Here is a 13047-nt window from a genome sequence, read left to right as displayed (position 1 = left end):
ATTAACATTTCTTCCCCTTGATAAATTGATAAATAAGAGAAGAGTAAAAAAGGAGCTTCGCTGACCTGTAAACCCATCTGTGCAACTGCAAGTAAATTTGTTGACTTCATCCACACAGACACCCTCATTTAGGCAGGGCGAGGAGCTGCACTCATTTACTTCAGCCTCACATAGCTGCCCTATAAGCAACATATAACGGTTTAGGTCAAGCAGAATATGCACCAATATAAATGATTGACAGTTTGGAAAATCCTCTGTTAGACATCTCTGGTGACATCCTACTATGCTGCTGCATGCTAAACTGAGTGCACCATTCTGTTCTTACACCGTTTTTGTGTGAGACAATAAATGTTACTATGCAGGGTAGCGTAGGGGCAGAAGAGTTTTCAGTGCCATACCTACATAGCCAGGCTGGCACTGACACTGGAAGTCTCCCATCCCGTCTTGGCAAATGCCACCATTTTGGCATGGAGTGGAATCGCACTCATCAATGTCACTCTCACACTTTGCTCCTGTGGGAGAAGCCATCATGCAGACATCATCTGTTCAGCACTGTGATACTGCCTTGATATTCCCAGAATGATGGAGCAACAGATTGGAAACGGTTGCAAATGTCCAGAAAACATCACTACTAAAATTATCTCACTTAATGCAAAAATAATCAATCATTCACATGAAATGGATTAATGGATTAACCCCCCTGGTACTCTGGAGAAGATAAAATGGAGAGTGCTGCCCTCCTACCTGTAAATCCTGGCTGACAGGTGCAGATGTAGCCCACGCCAACTTCTATACATGTTCCTTTGTTCTGACATGGGTTCAGAAAACATTCATGGAAAGCCTGCATGAGACCAAGAACAAGAATCTTTTACCCGAACCCAGACAATGTTTTACATACAGCAGTTCCAGCCAGGGCACCATTAAAGCTCCTGGAATCAAACTAACCTGACTGCTGGCTTGATAGTCAGGCTTCAAGTCCACTTCAGGGGCTGAAGTAACACTTTCTTCCTTTGGCAAGAAACTGGAGCCAAAACCTGAAGTACAATGATTGTGAGAGAGAGACACGCACAAAGAGGAAGAGAGTATAATTCCTGACGTCAGCTCTGGAAAAGATTGTTTTTTTCCCCTCGCCCAGGCCAGTGATTTCCTCATTTTGCTCCCTGTTCAGTGGGCTGCCCTGGCTTACTTGAACATTGCTGGATAGCTGTGGCGCCGGACACTGTGGTGGTGCCATAGAAGGGGCATGAGAGACAATACGACCGTCCCTCTTCAGGCTGATAGTAATCTTGAGGGCAGGGGTAACAGGGCACAAGACCTGTACGAGAGAAGTGACCCGCAGAACATGGCACTGTTGGAAAAAACATTGGAAGAGCAGATAAAAAGAAGATTAATTATGAAGGATCTAGTGTGCTGTGTATGTTCCAACAGGAGAGTATTTTGGTTGTAGTTTAACTCTTTGTAATGTGGTTAATTACACTTACAAACAGCATCATTGTAACAACTTTCAAGCTTCAGGTTACACTTCAACATAAGCAAAACATCTAGAAAGACATTGACTAAATTTCTAAAAATAACTATTATTTAGTTTTTTTCCTGTAGCATCTAGTACCAAAACCTACCCATGTTCCTTACCTCCACACTCGTCCATGTCCACAGCACCCCGGTTGATGGTGGAGGTGCCTGCTGTGCACAGCAGGCAATGTCTGGACCCAAAGTTTGGCTGGTACTCACCCAGTGGGCAGGACTCACACGTCTCTAGCCCACTGCGTGAAGAGCTGCCAGGCTTACACTGTGCTAAAACCAGACAGAAGAGGATGCACCCGTGGTTGTTCACTGTTATCCAACAACTTTGCGCATACTGTGAAGAGCACTTATGTAATTTCAGTTCGTAGTCTTGCTCAGAATTATGTTAAGTGCATTATAAGCACCATCTATATTGTGGACCATACCCAGTATTCAAGTTTGGTTAAAGTGTTTCTACTGGTTATGCTAAAAATGTAAAATTCTAAATTCAAATGCATTTTGATCATGTGCTGTACAATGTGAGAAATGGAAGTTTATCTTAATGATGCAATGCATAAAGTGTATATGGTCAAAAAGCTGAAGTGATCCTGGGCTTTTTTTCTTTATGGAAAGAATGTAAGAAGGATAGAAAATCATTTTATTCCATAAAGCTGCGTGATAATTCACCTTTACACTCTGCCTCACTGCGGGAGTGCAGGTATGCAGTGGAGAAACCATCTGGACAGGCCTTACACTCCAACTGACCCTCCAGGTCCTGGTAGGAACCAATCCAGCAGCTTTCACACTCGTTGTGCTCCAGAGAGTAGTATGTCCCAAGAGGGCACTGGACTAAATCACAAAGCAAAGCATGAGTAATGGCCCTTAGCTGTCATGAAGATACAAGCTGTCAATCAAGAAAATATCTCCAAAATGTAGTTGTGAGTAGGAACTAAACTTACTGCCTCATGGTTGTATGCCACAAAGTAACCATCAGAATCACCAAACTGAAAAATCTTATCTACTGACTGGCACAACCTTGGTTCATTGTTTTGTACAAAGTTTGTCCCTCAAGATCTTATTTTTCACATAATGGAATGGACAGGCAACCCAACACAACCCAACCCAACCCAACCAAATTTATCAAGGATTTCATTACAAGTTCAAGCACTATTCAAGCACATCGTTTACAGCATACCCTCCACATAAGAGATACTCACCACACATTCGACCCTTTAGCATCGAACCTGGCCGACAGAATAGCGTGGCCTTTTTGCTCTCCAGGGATTTTGGGTCGGCCACAATCATCTCAGAAGACACATGAAATGTGGATAGTGGCTGTTTACTCAGAGTCCTCTTCAGACGATTGGTCAACAGTTCCAGAGTCCTAAGGAGTCGCTTCTGATTGGCCACCTCCATTGAGTCATTCCTTGTCAAGGGCAATGGGATGTTTGCTGGGAGATTTGAGCCTGATTAAGTGACAACTCCAAACAACTAAGATTGGTGCTATTAACTGAAGTGGTAACTGGAAGAAAACCATACCCACTTATAAAGACCAATATAAATTATTTACCAGTAATGTTAAAGTATATTTGGATCTTCTGGTCCCTCGTTGGCCCAGTGATCTTACGATGCCGTTTTGCCCTGAGACGATGGCTGCGGTGGAACCTGGCATCTTGTTGCATGGGGGGACCCTGGCGGTCAGTGGCATAGCCAGAGTCAAAGTAGGTATAGTCCGGTCCATTCTGAGAACCCCAGTTATTGCCCCACCCTCCAGGTCCTGCCGACATGAATCAAAAGCTAAATATTCTGCTGTTGACTGACACATATCTTCTCAGAATGCTTTATAACGGAAAAGGCAAATAACACGTAGAGAAAATGAAAAAGGTTTGACTAACCAATTGCAAACCCATTTTCATAGTAGTCATACTCTAAACATTGGCCCTGTGACATCACTTCCAGGTTACAAGAAACGTCCGACCCACTGCAAAACATAGGGATCTAAAGAACAAAACAAAAAGAAGATTTTAGGCAACATCTGTGCAATTTATTTGAGCATTGAAGAAAAATGAGAGCAATTTAAACCCTTAAAAACTATATTGCAACCAAGTGTTTTTGAGAAATATGTCGCTGTTTGCTCTTACCATTTCCTTTAGGGCAACTTTGAAGTCTCCAGAAAAAGACTTTAGCATGTCTGAATCATCACAGCGAGAGGCTTTGAACAACATCTCAAATGGCTTGAAACCATTGTTGGCTATTCGGTTAACTAGGATGAAAAGAGGGTCCATGTTAAGCCTTAGATAATTTATAGATCAATGAAAATTACTGAATAAGACATCCTGAGTAATTTACTTAAACTTCAACATGTACTTCAAATTCAACTTGAACAAGTTTTTACTGTATATCATCATGTGAAAAAAAATATAAGTGAAGTAATTGTCATTGTGATGCAAAGCAAGCACAGCACCCTTCTGTACACTTCTGACTCAAATATTGTAACAATAACATTTTATTTAAAGGGTTTTTTAAGGAAGGGTTAATAAATGATGAATGATGGGCAGCCACCAACTCACGGGAGCAGTCGGGGCGGTCAGGAGAATGGGGTGGATCCCACACCCCGTTGTGGGGGCAGAAGTAGCTCTGGACAGCGTCCTTTGTGAAGCTGTACCCACTTCTGCAGTGCAGCGTACAGTTCACCCCTGCCTCCAACTCAGTGCAGAAAAAGTCAGCATTTACCGGGACATAGGGCTGCTCACACTTCAATCCTGGATAAGATCAAAGGATCAGAAGTTAAAGGATGGTCTAACAACAACACCATTGTGTTGGAGTTCCCTGTCATGAAAGGCCAACGTCCTGATCTATCAGTTCAAACTGACATCCTTGAGTTGCTCTAACTAAATCTCATCACAATTGACAGACACAACCATCATTATGTTAACTGTTGTGAGATAGAAATAATAAACTCCTGTACCTTGAACAGTGATGATGAGTTCGCAGGTGCGGTTGTTGCCAGATGGATCGGTAGCTGTGTAAAATACTGATGTTTCTCCATCAGGAAACAGAGAACCAGGAATGTGGCTACTGGAGATGTTAAGAGGTGCTCCTTTGATAAATCACAATAAAAGCAATGCTCAAAACTCCCAAATTTCTCACTTATGTGAGATTTATGTGAAAAAACACAGAAATTCAGAAACATATAAAGGACATAAACATGTTTTCATCAACAGTTTCCTGTTATTTTTCACAATTTTGGATGGTTTCAAACAGTTAAGTTATTTAATCAAATTAAATCACCTGCCTAAATGGATTTGGAGGTGAAAAAGGCAGTCCGTTCCACACTAAAATTTAAGATCCTAAATGCTAGACCTTTGTCCTTGTATGTGTGTGCAACAATAAGGCATACTGGTTAGCTGTGACTATAAGAATATGTTGACACGTGAAAGCGGCTTATTCCGTCATCATCTAGGACCAAATTAATATGTCTTCTGCCAGTAATTGCTGGTGTCTGCTTGCTTTAAACCCACAGCAGAGGGATGGTGAGAGACTTTGGGGGGGAGAGGGAGAGAGAGCGAGAGAGAACTGCTTCTGCGTTCTGTTGCATGACTGCTTGCTTTGTACAGAAGTGTAGTGAGAGAGGGTCTGGTTTATTACAGGGCTGTCTGGCCTTGGGAATGCTGGTGTCTCCCCAATCATGGATACTAAATATAGTGGCTGCTACACTGGCTGTACATGGAAAAAAAAACATGCTAACGTCAGAGACATTCTGGGTGTCAGCCTGCTGTCTTGGCTTGGGGTTACCACAGTCTTTTTCTGTTTAGCAGTGTAGGTCACAGAAAGGCCACAGACACAACGAGTGTAACGTGGCCCAGTATATGTACGAGAGTGTAAAGCTGTGCTATGTGGGCATTATTTTGGCTAATGTAATATTTAGAAGTTTCTTCACCCCAGTCAGTATCATTTCCTGGTTGCTTCTGTAATGGACAATAACCCCTGGCTTTCTAGATTCCATGCATTTCTAAACTGTTCATACCAACAGACTGACGAGAAGGAGAGAAACCAAAATAATAATGTGTCTGCCATATTTTACTCCTGATCCATCTGTGTTAGCTCCACACACTGTAAAGGTATTAGCATCACCATTGTGAGTGTGGTTTCTCACGGTCGTTCAGCCAGCAATGACAGAGCCATAACTCAGCCCTGACTGCTCTTTTCCAGGCCCTGCCTAAACCTGTGAGATTGCACAGGCTTCTGTCACACTTTCCGGGCGTATACCTGAGTTGTCCGAAAACTGAGGCTCTTCCCAGAAGACAACTGTCTCAGTGTCTACTGCTTGGACCAGGGGAGGGGACCTGCACCTGTCAATCAAAGGGGGCTCCATATCTACAGTAAAGGCACAGGACATGTTGTTAGGCAAAATATGTAGCCACATGTAAAAGTTTTTATCTCGTACTGACCTTCAATTGTTTTATTTATATACTCACAGCTAGTGATGCTTAATCCTGATTCTCAACATCTAAAACTGTTAAACTATGAATTGTTGTTTTTGCATTGTAGCATGTGCAGTCATATGCAGTAAGAACATGTTGTAAATCCATAGAACTTACAAAAGCTTGATCTGCTTGTGTTACTTAATTTATAATACATCTGAAAAATGCAAAGTAGCATTTATAATAGTGATAAATGACTTTGAAAGTACAAACCCATCACTGTCACAGAAAAAGAACAGTTAGCTTTGTTCCCAGTCCGATCCACAGCACTGTAGGTTATCATCTCCACCCCGATTGGAAACAGCTGGGGCAGGTTTAAAATTGGTGTCACCTGCACCGTGACCTGTGGGTTCAACAAGGTATAGGATGAAAGATCCTATTAGTATGTAAAAGTATTTATCCAATTAAGCTCTATCCAAAAAAGCTCTAGCTTAGTCTCTTCTCATCATCACAACAAATATATGTACATATCCACTTCTGGGACTAATAAAGGATCATCTTGTCTCATTTAGATTATTCTTCTAGATAAAGTCATTTTCAACACTGGAGATGGGGTGAGTATGAGCCAACCTCCTCCCCTGAGTTGTCGTGAGCAGTGGGTGTCTTCCAGCTGATGCTGGCTGACCCTTGGTGCTTGTTGGTCTCTGTAGTGATGTCCTCTGGACACTGGATCCACGGAGGCTCTGCATCTGAAAGAGTCACAAAGACCAACATTACAGATAAGCCAAAAATCAATATACAGAGGGGCCAACTCTGAAGAAAAATGTATGCAAGTTGACCATGGCTTGACAATGAGTCAGACTTGGTATGCAGATGTTCTCAATTAAACCATTCTCCAGAGTCAATGACAAAATCCATTGCCTCAGAACAAATACGGGTTTCCAACCCATTGCGTATGCAAACATGAAGACCAGTCCAACCCGAAATTCAGCATTGTAGCTATGGACCCTCACAAATCAGCCACTAGGGATGCATGTGACATTGTATTTCCTGGTGCCGGCTCCGAGCCCGGGTGAATGAGGAGGGTTGTGTGAGGAAGGGCATCCGGAGTAGAACTTTGACCAAGTCAGTTGTTAAGACAGCCAGACTGGCTGATCCACTGTGGTGACCCCTAACAAGAGCAGCCTGGGAAGGAAGGAGGAGCTTTGTTGCTTTTAACAAGGTGCAAATAGCTACCGTCAGATCATGCCATCATGCAAGTCTTCTGAGAGTTGAATGAATAAACAACAGAAGGTTTACTCATTTATAACAATGCTGAGAATGTTCAGGGAAATCTTGATGAGATTTGGACAAATCATGTCTTACCATTGTCAAAATACAGGGGAAATGATGAAATAATGTAGTGCCTACAATACTTTTACAATATGTTGTTGTTCATCCTGGAATACAATTAACACAGTTATGGGTAAGGATCATAATATGAAGAGAAATGGGAAATATCAGATATGGAAAAGGCTATAGAGTCCACAAATAACATGTTTGTAAAAACATGTGGAAGTAGTTTCCTACAGTTCTAGCACCTCAGCTGTTATCCTGAAACATGGGTGCTCAGCAAATACATTAATTGTATTAATACATCTGCCAGAAGTGATCAAAGTCTTAAAATAAAACAAATGCATTGCGTAATTGTGTAATAAGCAAGAACATCTTCGTTGCTGGACCAACATGAAATGCTGGGTAACCTGGAAAGTAGACAACTATGAGATGCTGAACTTTATTGAGGTTCATTCTACGATTTTACACATCATTATTAAAACAGAGAAGTTGAGTGGGGAACAGTCCGTCTCTATTAAGGCTAAATATATCTGTTAAATCAGGGCTTTAGTATGCTTTATGGTGGTGAAAATGGTTTTACTGGTTCTTCTCTCTGTTAAGCATGAGCCAGACTTGTAAAAAACACCTGTTTTAGACATTTTATTATACCCAGACTGGGAATGAGTGTGAACCCTTCTTCTATGTAATAAAACACTCTATGTAGGTTTTAAACAGTAAGAATGATATAGGATTATTGACACACAGCACACTCTTCTTACACATACACACAATACATGTATTTATGTTGTTCCAACGCTTTCACACTTGAAGTTGTTGGAGTGTATGCAAATTGACTCACATGAGCATACACTCACACAGACACACAATAGATGCAGTGCGATACCTGCACAGGTAGCTTTATGTAGGTTATCACTCCATTCCCCAGATGGCAGGCACCGCACTACTGCATTGCCAAGGAGTTGGTAACCCTGGCGACATGAAAGCTGGCAGGAAGCGCCACTCCTCATTTCCCTGGTCCCACAGGCAGGGGGCGACATCAGGACATGTTTTACGCTGACGGGTTGACAGCGAATCTCTAGAAGACAAGAGGAGAGGCGATGGCTTTTTCAAAATTCATAAACTCTGCAGTTACAAACTCACAACCCTCATGTGTCTGATGCAATAACCACTCAACATGAAGAGCTGACATCATAGTCCTTTCTAGCAACTTTGCAGCAAAAGGCATTTTTAAAACAGCCATTTCCATAAGGACTTTCAATCAGGTATTATTATTATTTTCACAATGGACATTACATCAAGAGCAACCACAGAGGACACTCTGCTACTGCAGATTCCGCTTGGCTAAATGGTTAAGTTCTTCTTGTGCTTTGCCTGGTTTGTTTCCTGGATTGGCATGTGCAGGACTAGAAGAGACTCACCATACAGCACAAAGCAAGAGCTTTACTGTAAATGTTAACTTACAAATCCTGTTCTGGTTCCAAGTGTCCTCACTGACATGGTTACCCTAATCAATGGTCAATAAGGAGCAAGGCACTGGGAATAACCTACCTGTAACCTGTGTAAGGACAAAGTCATTTATTTTCAAAAGATTTGGAAACATATGGAATTAAGTTAATGAATTAAAGACTATACTATATACTAGACTATACTAATACTATATTCAAATACATACATTTCATGCACTTTCCATTTTCCAGGTATGAGCAATGACCCAAAAGGGAGTTCAGTTCAAAATCATTCATTAGAATATTTTCTTCCTGAGATTATAACTGGACACAGAACCACCTTTTCACTGCTGGGAGTTTGGAACTTGGAAGGATGAAAAATGGAGCATTAACCACGAAGGGGGGTGCACCCAGTGCAGCCAGCATTCAGACGCTCGCACAAACAAACCAGAGCCCAAAGGAGGCCTGGGCGATAAACAGAGTGAGCAGCTGGCCTCTGGCAGCAGCAGGAGACACTGGCCGCTTTTACAAAGGGAGTGGTGTGTCACGAGAGGGTAAAGAGCATGGTGGCCAGAGGCTTGCGGTCATGAGTCCACACACCATAACATACACATGACTGAACACAGACTTGCATACACAGAGACACACAACACACATTTCTGAGCACAGGCTGTTGAGTTTTGCATAAAATAGGGTTGAAAGCAACACAACAGGTGTGCGTGTGTGTGTGTGTGTGTGTGCCCTGTTGGTTGACACATAAAATGACGTAGTAAGATGTGGCAGAGTGTGTGTATGCAAGTCTGTATTTGTGACATGTTGATGTGTGTGCATGTGTGTACACATGTAAGTGTGAGTGTGTGCTTTTTAGAGTATACGTGTGTCTTGTCAGGCCTGAAGATATATTCTCTCTCTGGGATGTAGAGAGGCTTCAAACAAATCCAGACCATATGCGTAACTGAACACAACCGTGTGTGTGTGTGTGTGTGTGTGTGTGTGTGTGTGCATTTGCTTTGATGGTAACACGTGGACAAACACAGAGGTGTGGGAGAGGCCTCCGGTCTTACCCACACACCGAGGTGGCGGCCCACTCCACTGAGAGTTGGACTGGCAGGTGAGTCGACTGTGGCCCAGCACTTGGTAGCCTTTAGCGCAGCGCACTTCACACTCCCCTGTATAGGGCGGCCCACTCTCTGCGCAGTTTACCTGGCCGTGTGGCGGTGGGGAAAGCTTGGGGCATGAACGCACTACAGCACAAAACAAACACACATGCGTTTAAAATGCAGTTAAAAACGCTGCTTATTCAAGCACAGTAGCATATAGTGGCATGTTTTCCTGCCGGTGAATGAGACGCAGCACTAATGTCACACCAAGTGTAGCTTCTGAAAAAAAAAAATTTAAACAAAATGAAAAAGCTGTTTATTAGTTACCTGCATCTGGTAAAATAATTACCCAACCAGCATTTCACTGGTACGATAAACAAAACTACCTGTATTAGATAACCAGCATACTTTAATATATATTTCTTTCCAAGTGAATATACCATGGATAAATGAAGGAGAATCCATGAGAAATATATCATCTTTATAAGTAAAGCATCTTCAGGAAGAAAAATGAAAATAAAAGATTTTGGAGAACCCGACAAATTACTCACACACCAAGACGTGCAAAGCAATAATTAACACAACCATGAACCTATGTGTATGTAAAGACACGGTGGTTGTCTAAAAGACCACATATAGAATCATCCATAGGGTGTAGCAGATGAAATTGAAAAGAAAAAGGAACACATAGTGGAAAACAGCTACAGAAAGAAACAGAGATGCGGAAAAAAGGCTGCGCCTGAAATTCTGGGACCTGTAATTTATTTCAAAACAGAGGGCCCAGAATAGTGTTGACCCAACATGGCTTGGCTGGCTAATCCTGAGGCTTTTCAAAGAGTGCTTAGCATCTCAGCTTTCAACGCCTGGGACGAACAGAATCCCCAGACCTTAAGTCACTTGGTACAAGAGGTGCCTGATGTGTGTGTGTGTGTGTGTGTGTGTGTGTGTGTGTATGTGAGCATGTGTGTTTTCCACATAAATGGCGCAAGGCTTCAGTCTCCCAGTAATTATTTAGTCCTATAAAGACATATGAAGTCAATCTACAGCAGCCATTTTGAGACCTTTGAGCTACACATAGAATGATAGAATGATGAATGTATGCATGTCTATGATATGTGACGAGGTAAAAAATATCTCTAATTTTATTCAATTCAATCAATATGAGAAAATGCAGTATAATACAGTTACGTTTATTTATGTGACCTTTTAATACAGAGTGACTTTCAAGTGAAGTAAAAGTGATTAGTTGTCACATGTGACACACCACAGCACAGCACCCAGTGAAATGTGGTCTCTGCATGTAACCCATCGCTCTTGGTGGGCAGTGGGTAATAATAAAAGGTGCCCGGAGAGCAGTGTGTGGGGACGTTGAGAATTGACCAGGCAACCTTTCGATTAGGGGTGATTTCTGGTGATTTTCATAATTAAAAATGAATGCTGGTTGATAATTCCACAATCTCACTAATTCACACCAGCATTAATATAGTGATCCTTGAGATGAACTAGAAAATACATCTTCTTAGTGGCCATTAGCAAACAGTTTTTTCATTGACAAAACATTATGAGAATTCTCATGCATTTCCATGCCCTGTACTCACCTCTGCAGCTTGCTTCAGTACCAGACCATGTACCATCAGCCTGGCAGAGACGGATGCTGCTACCATGCAGGTCAAAACCCACTCTGCAGCGGACCCCGCAGGCTGCATTATATTGGTGATTACATACACCTTGGATGAAGAAGCCATTCTCTGGAGGAGCCAGTTGAAGACAGTGGACCACTGGAGAGTGTGAAAAGAGATACACTCAAAAGGTCTTTTTAGCTGAAACACCAGTGAAATAATGGATCGTAGCATTATCCTGGATGAAGATAAATGGCAGTGGATGAATGTACCATGGCAGGTCTTTTCCACAGACATATACCCTTCCTGGCACACACAGTCACTGAGGGCAGTGCTGCCTGGCTGAGAGGTGTGGTGGTTGTCTGGGCAGGGGATGCAGGTGCCTAGACCTCCAGGGGTTGCTTCAGGCTTGTATGTTCCAGATGGACATGCTGGTGAAAAAAAAAAGAAGATGAAAAAATTGAGACTTTCTTTTTGTGCTTTTCCACTGATTTCGACTCTATGAACTATTCTATATGAATGGCAAGAGGAAGTGTACTTGCCTCCGTAGAAGAATTTTATTTAAAACACCTTAGAGAAAGTAAATGACAGGCCTCAAAGAAAGACTGGATTTTAATAGGGGATTCATGTTGCAATTGCAAAGTTTAGTCCTTCAGCTTTGAGGTGGGAAAGTTTGGCATGGCCTCCTGGCCAATCACTCCCTCCTTTTCCCCTTACTCCTTTTATGGCGGCAGTCTGTCGTTGGGGGAAACAGGCCCTTCGTGCCAAGACATACTCATTTGCCACCTAATACACACTAGGGTCAGCCAAGCACCTTTAGCCACCTGCCAAGCTGCCTGGCATCAAATAACCCGTGTTTCCCACATAAAGCCGTGCCTCTGCCACACCGTAGTGTTGACAGACAAGGCTGGTATTAGCTCTGATGGTGAAGCTGATAACACTGACTGGTCAGACAGACAGTTACATAACAAGAAAACTCTGAGTCAAATGCGTCTTCATCTCTTAAACTCCACTTCCAAGGCCCCAGGAGTGAAAGGTTTACTTTATTTTTTACAGGTTCATTTTAAAATTTACAGGAAGTCAGATATTTTAACAGATTTTTTCTTTTATTTGAATATTATTAATGAAGTGGCAAAACAGTGGGGAAAGTGTATTAAACTGAATTTGCATCAGTGGAAACTTTCTTCTCTCTGTTTTCTTTTTAAATGCAACACATGGGCCAGGTGACATATCCAGAGCCCCTTGAGATCTGGGAGCTCAGCCCAGCTCTCATCTGTTATCTTACTTCAAAAAGATCATTTCACAGTGCTTTGTTTAGATGATGGTAGTGGAAAAGTTATGTAGACAGGCAGACAATCCTTGTGGCACTTCACCCTGGAAGATGGTGATCACTCAGGCATTTAGTATTCACTTACTGTGAAATAGGCCTACAAGGTTTCAAAAAAGGTCTTTGACATCTTGTCAGAAGCAACTCATTTATTACTTTCATTTCATTTGTCACCTATCTGCAAAAAGAGAGAAAGAGACAGACTACTGGAGAGAGACTGAACCGAAAAGGCTTGGAGGATCATCTCAAATATCCCAGCCAATAAAAGTATCAAGGAATCTTGGGATCCTCCTC

At 42.2% G+C, this 13047-nt stretch overlaps 1 protein-coding gene across 4 annotated transcripts in view; it reads right to left on the bottom strand.

Annotated features, from left to right (window-relative positions):
* The window catches only part of svep1 (sushi, von Willebrand factor type A, EGF and pentraxin domain containing 1), a 65732-nt gene that overhangs the window by 27830 nt on the left and 24855 nt on the right, over positions 1 to 13047 (bottom strand). For all 4 annotated transcript variants that reach the window (XM_028987964.1, XM_028987797.1, XM_028987883.1 and 1 more), the window contains exons 4-23: positions 11699 to 11857; positions 11406 to 11585; positions 9772 to 9951; positions 8146 to 8337; positions 6558 to 6676; positions 6201 to 6330; positions 5773 to 5880; positions 4472 to 4603; positions 4074 to 4265; positions 3645 to 3766; positions 3399 to 3501; positions 3074 to 3280; positions 2721 to 2954; positions 2191 to 2352; positions 1633 to 1794; positions 1187 to 1348; positions 946 to 1034; positions 745 to 841; positions 399 to 512; positions 66 to 179 (exon numbers count right to left, since the gene is read on the bottom strand). In XM_028987964.1, the coding sequence (XP_028843797.1) occupies positions 66 to 179; positions 399 to 512; positions 745 to 841; positions 946 to 1034; positions 1187 to 1348; positions 1633 to 1794; positions 2191 to 2352; positions 2721 to 2954; positions 3074 to 3280; positions 3399 to 3501; positions 3645 to 3766; positions 4074 to 4265; positions 4472 to 4603; positions 5773 to 5880; positions 6201 to 6330; positions 6558 to 6676; positions 8146 to 8337; positions 9772 to 9951; positions 11406 to 11585; positions 11699 to 11857 (2958 nt within the window). The remainder of the gene's footprint in view (positions 1 to 65; positions 180 to 398; positions 513 to 744; positions 842 to 945; positions 1035 to 1186; positions 1349 to 1632; positions 1795 to 2190; positions 2353 to 2720; positions 2955 to 3073; positions 3281 to 3398; positions 3502 to 3644; positions 3767 to 4073; positions 4266 to 4471; positions 4604 to 5772; positions 5881 to 6200; positions 6331 to 6557; positions 6677 to 8145; positions 8338 to 9771; positions 9952 to 11405; positions 11586 to 11698; positions 11858 to 13047) is intronic.

This window comes from Denticeps clupeoides, chromosome 1 (genome assembly GCF_900700375.1).
Source record: "Denticeps clupeoides chromosome 1, fDenClu1.1, whole genome shotgun sequence".
Taxonomy (NCBI): domain Eukaryota; kingdom Metazoa; phylum Chordata; class Actinopteri; order Clupeiformes; family Denticipitidae; genus Denticeps; species Denticeps clupeoides.
Note: the sequence above shows the minus strand (reverse complement) of the source record. Positions and strands in the feature narration are given on the sequence as shown.